This window comes from Notolabrus celidotus, chromosome 9 (genome assembly GCF_009762535.1).
Source record: "Notolabrus celidotus isolate fNotCel1 chromosome 9, fNotCel1.pri, whole genome shotgun sequence".
NCBI lineage: Eukaryota > Metazoa > Chordata > Actinopteri > Labriformes > Labridae > Notolabrus > Notolabrus celidotus.
In genome coordinates, this window is record NC_048280.1 from 2,172,607 (window position 1) to 2,191,197 (window position 18,591).

Below are 18,591 nucleotides of genomic sequence, written 5' to 3' on the forward strand. Positions count from 1 at the left end.
CGCCCCACATAGAGAGGCTACAGTCCTCATCCCAGGGGTCGCCGGTTCTATTCCCAGCCAGTTGACCATCTCCTGCATGTCCTCCCCACATTTCCTGTCTCTCTTCAGCTGTCCTGTCAAATAAAGGCAAAAATATATTTAAAAGAAGAGAAGAAAATGATCCATTAATGAGATCTCTCATTTAAGTCTCAAATAAGACTCATGTCATGGTCTCAACTATTCCTCCTAGTGAATTTTAGGAGACACTAATGAGAACAATTTGAAACTTGAATGAGGCTGAAGTGAGAATCTCAGTTTTGCCTCCAGAGACTTAGAAGAGAAAGCCTTGAGCTGTAAAATGTTCCTCTGGGAGACTCCATGGATAAAAACATCAAGAAAGAAACTCAAAGAGACGACCATGGACGAGTTCACACCGGAGAGCGTGCAGTCCAAGTTGCCTGCCTCATCTAACTGGTGTTTGGAACTAGCTAGAAACGTACAAACTGTCTCTCGGTAAAATCACACATCTGACACGACATTTCTCCGACTGCTTGTTAATCATACCCTCCTTTTTTTCGTCTGTTATCGTTGGAGGGACCATCATGTGAAAAACAAACGTCATTGTGTGTTGAAGAGGACCTGAAAGAACCAATTGAGTCCCCACAAAGTCAATAAATGTTTCTTAAACACTCAGACTTCTTTGGCGCAGCTAGTGGAGTCGCCCCCTGCTGGCCATTAGCAAGAACGCAGGTTTGAGGCACTTCTGCGCTAGCTTCACATTTCAGACCCTCAAACCTTAAACTTAGAGTAATACTGACACACAGTTACAAAGTCAGAATGAGGAGCGTCTTTGAATCATCGTTTGTTTGTACCACCTCGTTCCTGATTGGCTGGGACGCCTGTCCATCAAACAGACACACCTGGTGTCCCTTACATCTCTTTAATGTGACTCTGATCTGAGATTACTGTTCACCTGTTTGGTGTCATCATGAAGCGGATTCACTTGTGTCTGTTAATCAGCGTTAATCACCTGTAAACACTCACACATCCGCCCGCCTGCCACAGACCGGCTCTGCTCTAATGAGGCTTTATAGTAACATCTCAGACCACATAAAGTAAAACCACACACACACACACACACACACACTCACACACACACACACAGACGGCTCCTCTACCTGTCTCGTGTCTCCAGGTGTGTTTAATCTCTGTGGTCTCTGCGGTGTCAGGTATCAAACGGCCCGCCTCACCTGAGGCCTCGGGGCTTCCAGGAAGGAAGCGAGGGAAGGAGGCGCTGTCTCCGCCGACTGATGCGGTCAAGCTTCAAACGCTGCTGCAAGACTTCTGAGAGACGGGGAGCTGACAGAGGACGGATCAGAGCAGAGGGGAGGGTATAAAAAACAAACGCACCTGAAGGCAGCAGACAGACAGAGAGTCAGATACTGACAGGTTTGATTTCTTTGACAACAAATCTCTGCTTTTATTCTCTTTAATTAAAACAAAGAGGAAGGTTTGTTGGAACACTTTTCTAAAAACAGGATTCAAACGATCACAGCACAGAAAAATACAAATTAAAGTCAGGCTGATTTTGTTTTTTGAAGTTCTGAAACTTTTATCAGAGATCAAACCTCCTCCAGCAGGAGACAGAGAGAGGACCCAGTGTTTCACTGACTTTTAGAGAGGTGATTATCAAACCCATTGATTGGAGGATGTGGATGTGGCGCAGCTTCCTGTGTGTGTCCCTGGTCTGTGGTCTGGCTCTGGACTCCAACACCATCCGATCGTCCAAAGAGTCTACGCAGCAGAGCTCTGAGCTCACGGTCAGTAAACTTCTTTGTTGTGTTTCTATTTCTACTGCAGACTTCTTTGATCTGATTATCCATCAAATGCTCTCTGACTGCTGAAAGGACATTTAATGTGAAAAACGGAGACAAAAAAAAAACAGAATAAAGAAAGTAAATAATTAGAAAAGGAGCGCAAACACTTAAAAATTCATGTAAACTAATAAAAATAGTTAAAATATATCATTCAAGGAGATAATTGTACCTATTAATTAAAAAGCACCCGTCAAGATAACGGCTTTTAATGACGGTTACATTTATTTGAATGTCTTATCAAGAGAAATGTGTTTACAGCAGTAATAACAATAAGAAGAGGACAACATCAAGGAAAGGAAACAATAGAAAAGATAGGAAAGGAAAGGATGATAGGATAAGAAAGGAAAGGAAAGGAAGTGAAGGATAGGGAAAGGAAGGAAAGAAAAGTATAGGAGAGGAAAGGAAAAGAAAGGAAAGGAAAGGAAAGGAACGAAAAGAAAAGGAAGGTTAGGGAAAGGTAAAATAAGCTAGGAAAGGAAAGGATAGGAAAGGATATGAATAGAAAGAAAAGGAAAGAAAAGTATAGGATATGAAAGGAAAGGAAAGGGAAGAAAAGTATAGGATAGGAAAGGAAAGGAAAGGAAAAGAAATGAAAGGAAAGGAATGAAAAAAAAAGAAAAGTTAGGGAAAGGTAAAATAAGCTAGGAAAGGAAAGGATAGGAAAGGATATGAATAGAAAGCAAAGGAAAGAAATGTAGCGGAAAGGAAAGGAAGGTTAGGGAAAGGAAGAACAGGCTAGGAAAGGAAAAGAAAGAAAAGGAGAGGATAGGATAGGAAAGGACAGGATTCGAAAGGAAAAGAAAGGAAAGAAGATGATAGGAAAGGATATGACTGGAAAGCAAAGGAAAGGATAGGGAAAGGAATAACAGGCTAGGAAAGAAAATGATAGGATAGGAAAGGAAAAGAAAGCAAGGGATTGAAAAGGATAGGAAAGGAAAGGAAATGAGAGGACTAGAAAGTAAAGAAGGAAAGGACTAGAGAGGATATGATAGCAAAGGAAAGGATTTTAGAATAAGGAAAGGAAAGGATTTCTCTCCTATTCCAGTTTTTAAAATTCCACATCATTCAAGCTTCAATATTTACAGCAGAAATAATTTGGTAAAAACACTCAGCTACAGAGTATAATCATCATGCAGTTGTTATTTCCTCTGTCTCTTAATTTGGTCAATTATAATAATAAAAAACTGATGATTTGATGTAAATCATGATTCAAACTTTGGCACTAATGTAGACTTGTTAATTTAGCTCTAACTGCTCTAAAGTCCAGCTAAGAATGTACATTTTAATTTCGGTATTAAATAAAAACACAATAAAAATGTAAAATGTGTGATCTATTTTTTTTATTCTTTCAATTCAGTTGAGCTATTTTTAGTCAGCAGCTCTTCTTCAGGTGTTCCTATGAGTTTACAGTAGATCTGTAGTTTGTATGTTTGTAGTTCATCCTCTGCTGTCACAGTAATATTAAAGCTAGGTGTGTTTATGTGATTATACAGTGAATTAATTATACTGCACTGTGTGAAACATCCATGGGAACTCAATGTGTTTGATTTATCCACCTGTAATTACTCTAATACCTTCCTCACAGAAACGCTGTCTGTGCTGTTTTTATTTATTGACGGTTTAATGTCAGAATTATTATTTGATTCCACTTTGAAGTTTCTGTTTGTTTACCTGCTGCGGCTTTAATACTAAGACTATTAATTATAGTATTATTCTATAACACTATATGCTACAGGTGCAAGTATGTGCTCACTGTTGTTTTAGCTGTAGAGTCGGTAGCATTAGCTAAACAGTTGAAGCAGCAGCAGCTGGGGTAGAATGCTAGCTAAATAGATTAGCATTATTGAAGAGGCCTTGCTGTGGTAATAAAAACAGTGATATGTAAGAATCATACACGAAAAAGTGACAGATTAAGAAGTATCTGTTTTATTATCAGCACTGATAAATCTGCAGTGTGATCTGCTGCTAGCTTATAATAGCTGCTGCTAGCCGTTAGCTTGATAAAAGCAGCTAAAGTCTGCTGTTAGCATGCTTTATTTTAATATTTTCTCAGTATTTCGTAATTTCTGTAAATCTGTAAAGCTGTACTTTAGAAGATACGTGTTTTGTACATATTTATGTGTGTAAATATTTGTTTATTTGACATAAAAACAACCGTTCTAGCCTGCTGTTAGCTGTTAGCTGTTAGCCTGCTTCAATCTATTTTTTTTTATCTAGGCCTTCATTTGAAGCCCCAGGATAGATATATTTTTCGATTTAATCAGCTGTATAACACTATGCTACTACTCTCTATAAGTGTTTTTAATCTTTTATTCAATGTTTGTTCAATAAAAACAGTGGTTCTTTCCACCTGCTCGCTGTTAGCCTGATTAAAGCTGCTAGCTTACTATTAGCCTGCTTCGATCTTAAAACAAACTCTTAAATTTTATGTTAATCTGACTGTTGTTTGATACTTTATTCATATACTCTTAAAGTTTGTTGTAAATTCTTAAAAAGCAGTGATGCTTAGCGTGCTGCTAGCTGTTAGCCTAATCAAAGCTGTTAGTGTGTTGTTAGCTGTTAGGCTGCTTTAAACTTGGTCATTTCAATCCTGTCATATAAATGTATTAGTTGGTTGTATTATATATTGTATTGAAGATATTTGTAGTTTTTATTTTTTGTTAACTAAATGAAATAAACTTCTCGTTTGCTGTTAGCCGTTAGCATGCTAAACAGAGAAAACAACAACCTGAAAGTTACTTCCCTGATGTTACAGGAGCTACATGTTTATAAACAGAGATACACAATGAAGCATAATACGTTTTTAAAAAAGGAACCAACAGCATGTTTAGTGAAGTTAAATGTTGAATTCTGACACATGTTGTATCTTTAATAAACGAGGTCTTAACGGTGAATCTCTCTGACCTGTCGTTCAGGATGGTTCCAATGCAGACCAAGTGGACCGTCCTGTGAGGCGCCGGACAAACATGACGTCCAACTCCAATCAATCAACACCTCCATGTTCAACACCGGACTGTGCTGCACCTCGGGTCAGTTGGATAAAAACACTGGACAGACATGAGCATATAAACATCAATAATAAAATACAAGGCATACATTTTAGATTTCCAGATTCTAAGGCTGATGAATTCTAATGTTTTTCTATCTTCAGAGAAGTCAGTGCAGTAACAGAGCTCAGAGGAGACCGTCCCCCCAGGACAGACAGGTGGACAGACAGGTGGACAGACAGGTGGACAGACAGGCGAACAGACATGGAGACACAGAGGCCGACACACAGAGCAACGATGGCTTCAACAGGACAAAAGGTGAGTGTTTGGAAATCAACTACTAGTCCCAGAATGCACTGCTCTGTGAGCTCTGTGCGCTGCTCCAAATCTGGGCTTTTTAACATGGGGTCTAATGGGGGTTGACTCATCTTTGAGACCAGCCTCTAGTGGTTACTCGAGGAACTGCAGCTTTTTGTGCATGAACATGGACGTACTTTTGAACCACCAGAGGTTGCTGCTTGGTAACACGTGTGTGATATTTGTCTTCCAGCTCCAGAGATGTCCAGCTGTGTGCGGTCCGGGGACTGCGCGGACGGTCTGTGTTGTGTCCGGTATCTGACCGGTAAACGGTGCCAGAGGATCCCGTCGGAGGGTGAGGCCTGTCTGCTGCGAGGGTCCAGCAAACTGAGGAGGAAGCTGGGACGCTGCGACTGTGAAGTGGGGCTGTCCTGCACCGCCGTCAACCGGGCGGAGTCGGGAAAAGCAAAGGGTCAGGGCGTGTGTCTGCCCAGTCAGAGCCAGAGGAACATGAGGAATTCTGGGAAGAAGAGGAGGACGGCTGAGTCGAGCTGCTGACAGATCAGCTAAAAACTCTGTAGCACTGGAACATAATTAATTTAACTTGGTTCAGTTTGTAGAAAATTGTTGTTCTTAGTGATTCGAGCCTCTTTCTAGTGGAGGCTAGGTTCTGTCATCACCACTGGCGCCATATTGGATCAGACCTTGTGTGCAGTCTGGTTTCTGTTGTGGTGGTTAATATTCAGATGGAGGGCAGAGAGCTGTGGCTGTCAGCATCAAGATCCAAAGAGTATAAGTCAACTGTGCACCAGCTTATTACAGCCTGTAACAGCATCAATGGTTAGGGGGCGCCCTCCAGTGGATGTAAGAGTCATAACAGGGGGATAAAGAGGAAGTCAGGTGACTTGAGCAAAAGATTTCCCCTCAGAGGAGTTGAGTTTACAGTCTGAGTTTTACTTAACCTTCTGTACGTACATGACCCACATGCATTATTTAACCAACATAACTAATGACCTTTTTTGAACCCTAACCACAATCAAGAGTCTTGGTATCGAAACCGGACCAAACTTAGACCAACCAGATGTTTTCAACTTTATGATTTGACCTGGTGAAGGATTTCAGTCATGGATCTTAATTTATAATTTATGGAAGCAGCATCAGCTCAGCTCGCAGCCCCTCCTGACATCATGTGACCACTGAGGAATCATCATTGTAGACCAGGGGTTCCCAAAGTGTGGGTCAGGACCCCCCAGGAGGGTGTCGAGACACAAATGGGGGGTCATGAGAAGTCTTCTAGAATTTTCTTTTTTTTTTTTCAGATATCTAAAAAATAGTACATTTTACCCATTATAGTAAAAAAAATATTGATAAAAAATGTTTCTACATTTGAAATAAAACCTTGAAAATAGAAAGTGTGATGAGTTTTCTGCCTTTCTTTGTTGCCAGATGACTCCTAAGTTTAGGGTTAGTGAACAGGTAATTATCTAAAGCATCAGTAGCAGCAGGTTAATTCATAACAGCACAGGAAACACAGACACATGCTCATATAGGGAGGGTCATTTTCTGCAGACCAGCTAAATGAAGCCACATTAAATCACTTTGAGGGACAGTGGGGGTTGTAGACGTTCATGTTTATGTGTTTCTATTTAAGGGGATCAAAAAAGCTTGATCAGTCTCATTTGAAAAGGCCACGCATGACCTAGAGGCTCGCACACTTTAAAGCGTGCTCTTGCAAAGTTCATGAGGACTCAGGGCTGTTCCTCTTGTCTGTCGTGTACGAGCACCCTCATGAGGACTCTTCAAAGCTATCATTCCCTGCTTTGAGAGTCCACATTCAAAATAACGACAACTTCAACCGCTTAATGGAACAGAAGTCCCAAACGTCACATTTGGAAGCACTACAGTCGTGTGGTCTGGGGTTTGTTGGGTGTTGCTCAGATATTTTCTTGATAACTGTCATTTCAGCACTTTTGTTTATTAAAATAAAGCTTGTGTGACTCCTGACTGCTCCTATCTTTTCTTCACTCCAACACAAACACACATTTTCTGGTGTAAGGACAGAAGTACTATGTTTGTTTGAACGGTGAGATTTAAATGTAAGTTGATGGTTCAGGAGCTTTAGAAGAAATAATCTGTTGACTTCTAAATAATAATTATAATAATCTTTATTGATATAGAGCTTTTCAAACCAGGGTTACAAAGTGCTTTAAGATAAGAAATAAACAAAAAGACAACAAAAGAGAAAAGTGAGGAAGAAAGACAGAAAGAAGAAATGACAGAAAGGAAGTTAAAAAGGTTAAGACTGCAAAAAGATAAAACAATATTGGAAGACTAAAAACAACAAAAGATAAAAGATTAAAAGAAATAGAAGAAGACATCTGGATTAAAACCCGCTCATCTCCTGTAAAAGCACTTTGATAAAAGTGTGTTTTAATAAATACATGATCTGTATTTTGTCGCCTTGTTGTATGTTAGACCTGCAGACACCACCCCACACCCAGGACCATCTCATAGGTCCATCAGCTTTCCTTCCTGGGACCCCTTTAGGTGGGTTCTGAGTTGACCCAGTCGTCTCATTTGGTCATTATCAAAGAGCTTCACATCATCACACTTATTCGGTCGTCCAGCTTTCACTGCATGGATTTCACAGACAAATGTAAACCATCAGATGGGATTGTGAGGAGATCATCAGGTTGTTTCTCTTCACCTGTTAGTGCTCATAATGTCATGACTGAATAGAACACAGCAGTTAAAGAGCGCCCTCTGCTGGAGAGTCTTATTCTTATAATAATCATTCCATCTTATATTATTAACTAAGTATATACCATCTTATTTTAATAATTACAGATATTTATATGAGTTATTCAGTGATTTATTAATTTTAGATTATTGTGGATTATTTCATGATTTATTTAGTTATTAATTAGATCTTATCATTTTATGATTTCTACAGATTACCTCTCAGAATCCTGTTTTACTTTTAGTGTAGCATCTTAGTATTTTTACTGGTTTAATGTTTCTGAGTTTTATTATCTTAGTAACTCATTTTATTTTAGTGAGTTTAACTTTCTGTGTTGAGTTTTAACATCTTATTTAACCTCCAGTGTTTCCACATTAAGATATCATGACAGCTTGTCCTCAGTGCATTCAGGAACTTCATTATATTTATTTTTTCTAATTATTTTTTTTGGGGGGGGGGGTTCTTATATTTTGTTATTCTTTTTATGGATGGGTCTTCTTATTTTTTATTTATTATTATAATTTTAAGTGGAAGAAGGGGTCTTCTTACTTTTTAATTTTTACTATTATCATTTTTGTGTGGGAAGGGTCTTCTTATTTTTTAAATTTCTATAACTATTATTTTATATGGAGGGGTTGTTTTTTTAGTATTATTATTATTTGTATGTGAGGGGGGGGTCTTCTTATTTATTTTTTATTCAAATTTTATTATTTTTATGTGGGGTTGGGATTCTTTTAAAAAAAGACTTTTTTATTTTTCTAATTTCTATTATTTTTATGTGGGGTTGGGCTTCTTTTAAAAAATGTGTTTTTTTATTTTTCTAGTTTGTATTATTATTATGGATGTGTCTTCTTATTTTCGATTTATTAGAATTTTAAGTGGAAGAAGGGGTCTTCTTACTTTTTAATTTTTACTGTTATTATTTTTATGGATGGGTCTTGTTTTTAAAATTTATATTACTATTATTTTATATGGGGGGGATTCTTGCTTTTTAATATTATTTGTATGTGAGGGGGGTCTTCTTATTTTTTTAATTTTAATTGTATTATTTTTTTATGAAAAATATATATTTTTATTTTTCTAATATTTATTATTTTTATGTGGGGTGTGTCCTCTAATATTTTGTATTATTCTTACATACAGCACTGTGTTACAGTATCATTGTATGAAAAGCTCTTTACATATAAAGTCTGATTGTTTGCAGTGGGGGGGGCGCTCGTGGTTCTTTTCCCTGGTTGCGGCCCGCCGTTAAACTGACAGACGAAGAAGAAACGGCAGGAACAAACAAGCAAACGTAGAAGAAGAGTCGGTAGCTAGCATCAAAGCAGCCTACATGTGTTAGCTAGCCCGTTAGCCCTTACTGCAGAGTCTGAAGAGGCAGAATATACAGTCTGTGGACAGAACTCACTTTATAAAGATTCAGCATTAGGGTAGTTTGTCCTTCCTGTACGCTTTCATGACGTGGACCTAATCACATATTTGCATTTTATCGCGTGCACTTATTTTCACCACATTAATAGGATTTAACATTAGAATGGAGAGTGGTGATGACAGTGGGACATTTTTAATTCCTGCATTCTGAACATTTGTGCTTGAAATTTAATGATGTGAAAGGAAAACACGATTGAGCAAAACATTTTAAATATGAATTCAAATCCCTGAAAGAAGATTACATTCTAGTAAAATCAGATCTGTCATTTGAACCCTTTAAAAAAAATGAGAAGTTCAATTTAAATCAGAGGTAAAAAAAAAATAAGGAAAAAGTTTACACACTTCAACACTTTCTGGGGTGTTAAATTAAAGTCCCAAAGTTGATCAGAGTCTTCATGGAGTTTATCATTGTTAGATTTGTGATATACACAAATACACATTTTGTTTCTTTATCTTTCTTTCAAGTTTACTGTAATTTATCATATATTTTTTTATTTAAATTATCAATTTAAATATTTTGTATGCATTTATTTTTCTTTAGATTTGTAATATATTTCTAATTTTTCTACTTTCAGACTATTACGTTGTTTTAAAAAATCTTTGGGTATATTCCTCTGAGTCTAATGGATGCATTGATATTTTGTAGGGTAGATCAGAATCCTGCGTTTGAGCAGCTGATCGATCAGAGTTTTTATGGTGTTGTGATCTGGCGTGAGATTTGTCCGGGCAGAGTGAGAGCGTGAGACTGACAGTGAAGGGGAGCGTGAGAGTTGGCTACCTTGGTGTTTGGTATGATTATGGTGACAGACTCTCCTCACCTCTCTATGTTCGAGCTCAGTACTCGGCTCAATAAATAGTGAGTTTTTTGGGGCCAAAAAAACAAAACAGCACAAATATTTCAATTGTCAAGGCAACTTCTTTTATTTTCTCTCATTTCATTTTTCGACTTAACAAAAAAACCGTTGGGGCTTTGTGGAAAAAACGTTAATGCAAAAGAAACTTTAAAGGCAAAGTCACAAATGCAACAACATTATTTTAACAACAGAATATAAAAGAAGGGACAGGGAGGGGGGGGGGGAATCAGCTGAATCTCCATCAATAGGAATGTTGAACTGGATGGGGGGGGGGTTAGGGAGGGGGGGGCTGGAGCCTACAGGGGTGCGGCTACAGGACGAGCAGAAAGGTTAAGTGCTGGAGCTCAGAGCTGCCCGCAGTCAGCGATGGCGAGCTTGGAGGAAGTTTTGCCGCTCTGGGTGCCTTTGGCCTCCATCTTTTTGACGATGTCCAGACCCTCCACCACCTGACCGAACACCACGTGCTTTCCATCAAGCCTGCAGAAGAGACAGGAGCATTTATCAGAAACACAACCAGCTGCTACTAAAACACTAAAAACGGAGGTGCATGCACCGACAACAGTCTGCAGTGCTCTGTGTGTTCTGTGTGTTCTGTGTGCTCTGTGTGTCCTGTGTGTCCTGTGTGTCCTGTGTGTCCTTACCAGCTTGTCTTTTCTGTGCAGATGAAGAACTGGGACCCGTTTGTGTTTGGTCCAGCGTTGGCCATGGACAGGATGCCGGAACCGGTGTGCTTCAGAGTGAAGTTCTCGTCGGCGAACTTGTTGCCATAGATGGACTTTCCGCCGGTTCCGTTGTGGTTGGTGAAGTCACCGCCCTGCATGATCAAACACAGAGTTCAACACCCAAACTTCTAAACTACAGCTGCTTTTAAACAGCCTGGGAGGAAGACAAGGGTTCAATGTTTACAAATAATCATAAAAGGGGCCAAACACATCATTTAAAACCAACATGGGTCTCTACTGGACACTCAACCTCCTCTTCACCTTTAAAGGATTCTTTGTAATTCACAGTGAAGAAGAAATAGCAAGGTATCATGATGGTCTTTCCATCATCAGTCATTGTGGGGCACACATCGCCTCCTCCACCGTATCAGGGTTCCTCAAACCACCTGAGGCGGATGACTAGTAGTTTGAAGTCTTCAATACGTGAACCAGCTCTTGGCTTGTGTTGTGGATCAAACTAGCTGCGTGATTACCTGGCACATGAACTGGGGGATGACGCGGTGGAACGTGGAGCCCTTGTAGCCGAAGCCCTTCTCGCCGGTGCAGAGGGCGCGGAAGTTCTCTGCGGTCTTGGGCACCACGTCGGCGTGGAGCTGCAGAAACACAAAGAGATCACATCAGGTCATTAAAAAGGTGTAAATCAGGGTGTGAAGTCCGCCGTCAGTGACGAGACAGACTCTTACATTTGACTGGTTGCCCACCGGCCGGATTCAGAGCAGGTTTATTAGACGTGGTGCACTTTGCTCCCTTTGAGCCGTTTGGATTTAGAGTTACACAATCACTTGGTACAGAGTGCGTTCAGCAGACTGCAGACAGGTGACATGAGGCTGTCTGCAGAAATGAAATCAAAGTTACACATCTCTATATCAATGTGCCTTTTTAAAGACAGTCACAACTAAGCAGGATTTCAAAATGTGCCTCAATGCAGACTCTGAAGAATCAACCTGACTCTACATTTACAAACAGCAGCTGCAGCGATGAGAGCTGGATTCAGATCAGAGACTTGCTGGAGCCTGCAGGCAGCAGTTCCAGCCTATTAAACCAGACGCGGTCTTTATGTGGTTAGTCTGTGGTTACGGTGTTATGTCAAGGTGATGCAGGAATGCAGCATTGCACCAGTCGGGAGTATCTGCATGCCCTGCACACTGGTGACGCTGCCATGCAAGTATGTTCAGAGGGAGGGAGGGGGGTGCAGAGGGGGCTGCAGCAAGTACTGCAGCTGGTCTTGGAACAGCACGTGAAGTTACAGCGTTCCACCTGCTCAGTAGTAACAGAGACCAGACCTGAATAATTAAAGAGGGCCTCGCAAGACAGCTAGGATGGTTCAGGGCTTTAATAGAAAACAACTTCATGTGCTTTAGTCTGCAGGACGCAGATTCAGCAACACAAACTGCATCTCCTCAGACCCGTTTCTCTAGCACAGGTTCATCCTAATGTTGGGGTTACAATAAGACCCGCAGTCCTCGGTCAGCACTAGGTGTTGCAGTCCCAATGCAGTCCTGAATCTGTCTGCAGACCTGCTCCCAGTGAGGCCAAAGATTAATATCATTAGCTGGGTTGATGCCAGACACTTAGCAGAGCAGGGTTCTACATGGACATGTAAGAAAAGCAGCAGAAACTGAACCACTTCAGGATCGTATGATGTCTTACAGGGACCATTATGTGAGGTCACTGTATGTTGGGTAAACTGGTGAGCCTGTAAAGGTTACAGACTTAGTCCTCTCTCCTTTCATGAGCAATACTTCTTTTCTACCCATCTTCTCAGTTCTGTACATTATGTCTAACCTGCTACAAGTCAGTGCACATGTTTCACTGCATCACTGGGTTTGTGTATTTACTTTAGTTGTGTGTATGTTTGTAAGATTTTACTTTTTAATTGCAAATACCTTTTTAATAATTACTATTTTAAAAGGCCCTTGTTTACTTAATACTGTTTAGTCTGCTTTGCTGCTGTAACACTTTAAATGTCCCCTCTGTGGGACGAATAAAAGGACTCTCTCATCCATCTAACAGGTTTGCAGCTGTGCAGAACCAGCTCGGGTCTTGGGGGTCCAGATTTAGCTCGGATCTGGTGCCACATCTCGGTGACGCCCATAATGGGGCACAGCTCGGTCTGTGAGAACAAAATGGCTGGAAGTGTAAGCTAGCATGCTAGCTGCGTTTAGCTAACACCGAGCAGGTCTGTCTACAGGCCTTTGTGTGAACCGGGTCCCGGCGTAGACCGTGTAGACCGGGTCTACCTGTTATGTAACGTTTTTGCTTATTCATCGTGGACACAAAGGGGCAGGAGACCGTCGGCCTACATCCGCATTTTTTAGTCATGCAGCCCCCCCCCTCCTCCTCCCCCCCACACCGCGCCATCACAGTGGAACTTTCCAGAACTGCTCCCCTTCATTAAAACCGGAACCGGTGCCGTTAGCCTGAGCTACACACACACACACACACCAACACACACACACAGTGGGTGTTTGATCTCCTGTTTTAAATAAAGGTTAATAAATTAATGTTAATTGGTGTCCTGTCCCTTTAATGAAGCAGCGGGTTTCCCGGGCGCGAGGAGGCCCCGCAACAAAGAGCAGCGCGAGACTCATGTTCAGTTAGCACGCGCAGGGCTTTACAGGGCTTTACAGGGTTCTGATTAAGACCACATACTGACCCGGGCCCCAGGGAGACCTCATTAAACCTGTGGCTCTTTAAAAACATGAACCTGATCAAATTATAATCCAGGACCCGGAGTGGGTCTGAGGAGCTTTAATGCGTTTATTATTTTTTAACATAATTCCACAAAAGGACTAACTCAGACCCAGGACCGGGTCTAAGGAGGTCTAACTGAATACAGGTTCTCATCAGTGATAACGGGGACAGACTAAAAACCGCTACACGGTCCCGGTAGGTCTCGGAGGATCTGGCTCTCAGCCACAAACACGTGCACATGGTCTCCAGGATCCTGGTCCTGACAGCTCGGCTCATGTTAGCTCTTTAAGCTACATGCGACCCCCTCCCCCACACACACACAGATGGACTCAGGTTCACGTTGGACCCCTTAATTAAACTGTACTATCAAAAAGCAGAGGTTGTTGGCTCAGGACCAGGACTGAGTGAAGACCCGCAGGCTCACAGAGACCAGCCCGTCTCTGGTGATCCTGAATCAAAGAAGCCGGTTTACCTCCATTACGATCCGGCCCATGGGGGCCCCGTCGGACGTGACATCGAAGAAAACTCTTGGCTTGGCCATTTCGGATCTGGACTGGATGGACGTAACGGTTTTCCGGTGAGAGGGTTCGTGAGGCCACAAGGATCCGAAAAAGATGGAGCGGAGTGGATTAATTTTATATAAGACGCCGGGGGGCGGAGTCAACTCACAGCGAGCCAATCAGGGACGCAGGAGGAAGTGAGTGACAGTTGTCTCAGCCAATCAGCAGCCAGGGATCCTGACTTGTCCTCTACTGGTCTCTAAATGGACAGACACATGTCAGGGGGGGTTTGGTTCGTGTATCAGGGTCCCGCTCCGGGTGGGGGGGTGGTAGTTGGCCGGCTTGATGACACAGCGCGAGCTCGCTAACACCGCCCCTCTCAGCTGACCCCGTGTGGAGATGAAACACAAGTCTTTCGGGGGAGCGCGCGCCATACATCACTGACAGACTTGGCGTCCAATACGTGCAGCGCGCGCGGTGAGTGCACATGGAGGCCTGCAGTCTGTGCGCGCTCCCGACATCGAGGGAAGTGTGTGCGCGCGGGCACGCGGTTTGGGCGCGGTCTGTCCCGTTATCTGCATTTAGAGAGGAAAGTTAGCGTCCAAAGTTCGTGTTTAGATTCAAACCACATCAAACTCATGCTTTCATTAGAGTCAGAGCAAAGGGAAACTCTGAGAGGAGTTCTAGAGCAGATTAAAGGTTTGTCTTTATGAGGGTGAATAAGAACAAAATGTTTCACAGGAAGTCTCAGGGTCAGGATCCTGGAGGTTCTTCTGGTTCATTTGGTCTGAGTTTGAGCCAAGCGGCAACCTCTGGCCTCAAAATATAAAGCCAATGCAGAAGTGCTAAAACCTGCAGTTCATTGAGGATCCGCTTGAGGCTGGCCCTGGAAGTACCGAAAACCACATACACACCAATTTAAAGAAGCCGATCTTTACAGCAGAAATAAACATGTTTACAGCCTGGCTCAAAAGACGAGTGTAGCCCAAGCGGCAAACTCCGGTCTCAAACGATGAAGCCAATGCGGAAGTGCTATAAACTGCAATACATCGAGAATCCGCTTGAGGCTGGCTGCAGAAACACCGGAAACTACGTAGATATGAATGGGAAAAAGACGATCTTTGCAGCATTAATAAACATGTTTACAGCCTGGTTCAAAAAACGGCTTGGCCCTATGAAGCTAATCTCTCTATCGGCACACACTGTACGGGGAGTGAATTTTTTTCTAACGTGACGGTTCAGAAGATATTAGGATTACGAGTTTTGCCCAAATAAGGACATGACTGACGTGACTCCCGGTCGGGGAACACACAGCCATTGGCTAAGAGGCTCACACTACGTCACACTCTACCTGGTTGAGTTCCGCATTTCCAATATGGCTGCCGCCGTCGATTTGCTTCAAAACAGCTCTCAGGAACAGATGGGTGACGTCACGGATACTACGTCCATATTTTTTACAGTCTATGGTGTAGCCTGGATCGCTCATTTCTGGATCGGCTCACACTGTACGGGGGGTGAATATTTTCATAACACGGTCATTTCAAAGATATTGAGATTACGAGTCGTCCAATGAGAGGCACAGCTGACTTGATTGACAGGTGGGAACCATAGACTGTAAATAAAAATGGACAGCGTTGCTCCGCCTCTTCCCGTTGTACGGTTCTGAAGCCAAAAATCCCTCTCCTGGGCGCCGCTATTGTGCAGCCAGAGCCTGTGAAGCCACTGTAATAAGCTCCGCCCTACAGCGTGACGTCACAAGACGCTGTGTGTCCTTTGAAGTCTCACTCTACGGCGGCTGTGAATCAAAGGAAACAGGAAGTAAAACCCCGTTTTTTAAACTCTAATAACTAACGAAAAAGAAACTTTTCAGAAAAAAGAGGACTTGAACACAAAACAGTCAAATACTAACTACATATCACCGCAGCATACGGATGGGAGAAACATTCATAAGACGTGTATTTATTTTTTAAAGTTTGACTGCTCCTCCATTCAAATGAATGGGGGAGACGGATTTTTTGACCTATACTGCAGCCAGCCACCAGGGGGCAGTCACACTGCTGAAAGCCTCACCACCAGGGCCGTATCCGGCACGCTTGGTGGGAACACTGTAGCTGTTGGCGAGGAGGCTCAAACTCCGCCTCTTTACATCAAAATCATTCAACAGCAGCAATATGGCTGCCGCCGCTGATTGGCCTCAAAACAGCGCTTCAAAAACAGATGGGTGACGTTACTGATACTATATCTATTATTTATACAGTCTATGGTAAAACTGCATTTTTACTGTTACTGCAAAGCAGGGGTTCCCAAAGTGTTGGCACGAGAATTGAAGCCAATGTGGAAGTGTTAAAAACTGCAGTTCATCAAGTGTCCACTGGATGCTGACTCCGGAAGTACTGGAAACCACATACACACCAATTCAAGATAGACGATCTCTACAGTACAAATAAACTAACTGAGGACACAACTTCAATCCATCAATCTTTATTTATATAGCCCCAAAACCCAACAAACGTTCTCCTCAGACTCTTTTCAAGTAGCAGGTCTAGACCGTACTCTATGTTCTATTATTAACAAAGACCCAACTTCAAGACAGGATCAGATCCAGCCCCATCTTAAAGACAGGACTCAGTCTGATCTCATCTTAATCCACCATGAGCAGAGCACTTTGCAGCATTTAGCAAGTTACAGTGGCAAGGACAAACTTCCTTTAACAGGCAGAAACCTCCAGCAGGACCAGACTCATGTTAGACACACATCTGCTGAGACCAAGTTGGAGAGAGGGATAGAGGGAGATGAAGAGAGAGAGAGATGATAGTGGGGAGACGGATAGTAGTAGTTGTAGTAGCTGGAGTCTGGCACGTCCACAGCAGCAGAGATACAGAGGAACCTACGAGACAAGGGAGCTCAGGGACTCCAGAAAGGTCTATGGTTAGTCCTTAACCAATTTGCTGAGTACTAAGGTTTCCATTTTTAACTCCTCTTTGGGGTTTTCCTGTAAACAAATAACTTCCTTTTATAGCCTTGCTTTGATGATGGTGTGTTTCTAACAGTCAGAAGATAATTAGTTACTTGGTCCTTTTCCAGATGTAGACTTTTGGGAGGCCGTGGTTTTCTTGGTTCTCCAGGTAGAGGTGAGTCTTTGAGCCGGGATTGAGAGCGAAGCTGGCGGATGGTGGGGGGCCTGGTATTGATCAGTGACCTTCAATGGCGTCTGACAACCTGTCATTGATGCTCACAGAGAGGACACAGTGTACTCTGACACCATGAAGGGCAATTTAACCCCAACAGTACAAATGAGTCTGGTCCTGCTGGAGGTTTCTGCCTGTTAAAGGAAGTTTGTCCTTGCCACTGTAACTTGCTAAATGCTGCGAAGTGCTCTGCTCATGGTGGATTAAGATGAGTCCTGTCTGGAAGATGGGACTAGATCTGATCCATTCTCAAGGCTGCAGATATTTAGTTTTTGTCTTACTGACAAGGTTTAATTTGCTTTTAATAAAATCTCACCTTCTCCAGTCAGGTCCGGGATGAACTGAAGATAACGTAAAGAGAAATCTCACAGGAGAGGAAGAACAAATCCTCTGAAGGAGGGAACTAGGACTGGATTATTGAGGACAATTTTTGCCTGAAAAATTACATTTTGAAACCACTGAAATCGATTTATATGAAGGATAATTGAGGAGGGGGAAAAAAGCAACTATTAGAATGAAGTCGTCATTTTAGGAAAATCTAAGAGAAAAAATGTTTGCAAGAAGAGAGTTGTGAATTTATGAGAAAAAGTCAGAAATCAAGTCTTAAATTCAAAAGATTAGAGCGTAAATTTATGAGAATTCAGTCCTAATCTTGCACTGTTCTTCATACTGTGTATGTGTTTTAATAACCTGGGGCAATTTTATCTGTCATAACTTCATCACTATCTATTCATCAGAAAGAACTGTACTTAGTGTATATATCTGTAATATTTGCCAGATCTTATTTTATTCTATTTTTATTTTATTTCATTCTATTTTACATTCATCATTACCATATTTATTGTTATTACATTTTGAACTATGCAAGTATGTTGTAACAAAAGAATTTCCCCCAATGGAGATCAATAAATTAAATCTGATCTTCTCTTAATGTTATGAGACTTCATTTATACTTAAATATTATGACTTAATTGTTGTAAATTTACAACTTTATTTTTTTTCTGCTGTTAAGTCTTTGTTGTGTTTTATTTTTTCTATTTTTCATTTTGTTATTTTGTTATTTTTATTATTTTATTTGTACTTCTCTTTTTGTATCATCACTATTTCTAATCATTTCATTTTGAATTATTTAGTATTTTATTATTTTTGTATAACTATTATTACATTTCATTATTTTATAATTATTTTTTTTATAATTGTATTATTACCTTTTTTAATTATTTCATTTTCAATTGTTGTCTTCTCTATTTTAATTTTGATTATTATAATGCTTATTTTTTATTGTATTATCATATTTAATTATTTTATCTTTTATTATTTGC

The 18,591-nt window shown here is 41.3% G+C and overlaps 2 protein-coding genes across 4 annotated transcripts; one reads left to right on the forward strand and one right to left on the reverse strand.

Annotated features, from left to right (window-relative positions):
* Positions 1-1,364: 1,364 nt before the first annotated feature.
* Positions 1,365-6,443, forward strand: LOC117819139 (dickkopf-related protein 4-like). 3 transcript variants are annotated; one of them, XM_034692379.1, is made up of 5 exons: positions 1,365-1,428; positions 1,617-1,799; positions 4,772-4,885; positions 5,008-5,161; positions 5,394-6,443. In XM_034692379.1, the coding sequence occupies exons 2-5, from the start codon at positions 1,689-1,691 to the stop codon at positions 5,696-5,698; spliced, it is 684 nt and encodes a 227-aa protein (XP_034548270.1). In that variant the 5' UTR covers positions 1,365-1,428; positions 1,617-1,688; the 3' UTR covers positions 5,699-6,443. The 3 variants fall into 3 exon arrangements, with proteins under 3 accessions (XP_034548270.1, XP_034548271.1, XP_034548272.1); XM_034692380.1 differs by lacking the exons at positions 1,365-1,428; positions 1,617-1,799 and adding an exon at positions 3,380-3,414; XM_034692381.1 differs by lacking the exons at positions 1,365-1,428; positions 1,617-1,799 and adding an exon at positions 3,553-3,597.
* Positions 6,444-10,207: 3,764 nt separating this feature from the next.
* ppiaa (peptidylprolyl isomerase Aa (cyclophilin A)) lies at positions 10,208-14,201 on the reverse strand. The gene is made up of 4 exons (XM_034692049.1): positions 14,054-14,201; positions 11,361-11,480; positions 10,807-10,979; positions 10,208-10,642 (listed from the first exon to the last, which is right to left on the reverse strand). The coding sequence occupies exons 1-4, from the start codon at positions 14,120-14,122 to the stop codon at positions 10,510-10,512; spliced, it is 495 nt and encodes a 164-aa protein (XP_034547940.1). The 5' UTR covers positions 14,123-14,201; the 3' UTR covers positions 10,208-10,509.
* Positions 14,202-18,591: the final 4,390 nt, after the last annotated feature.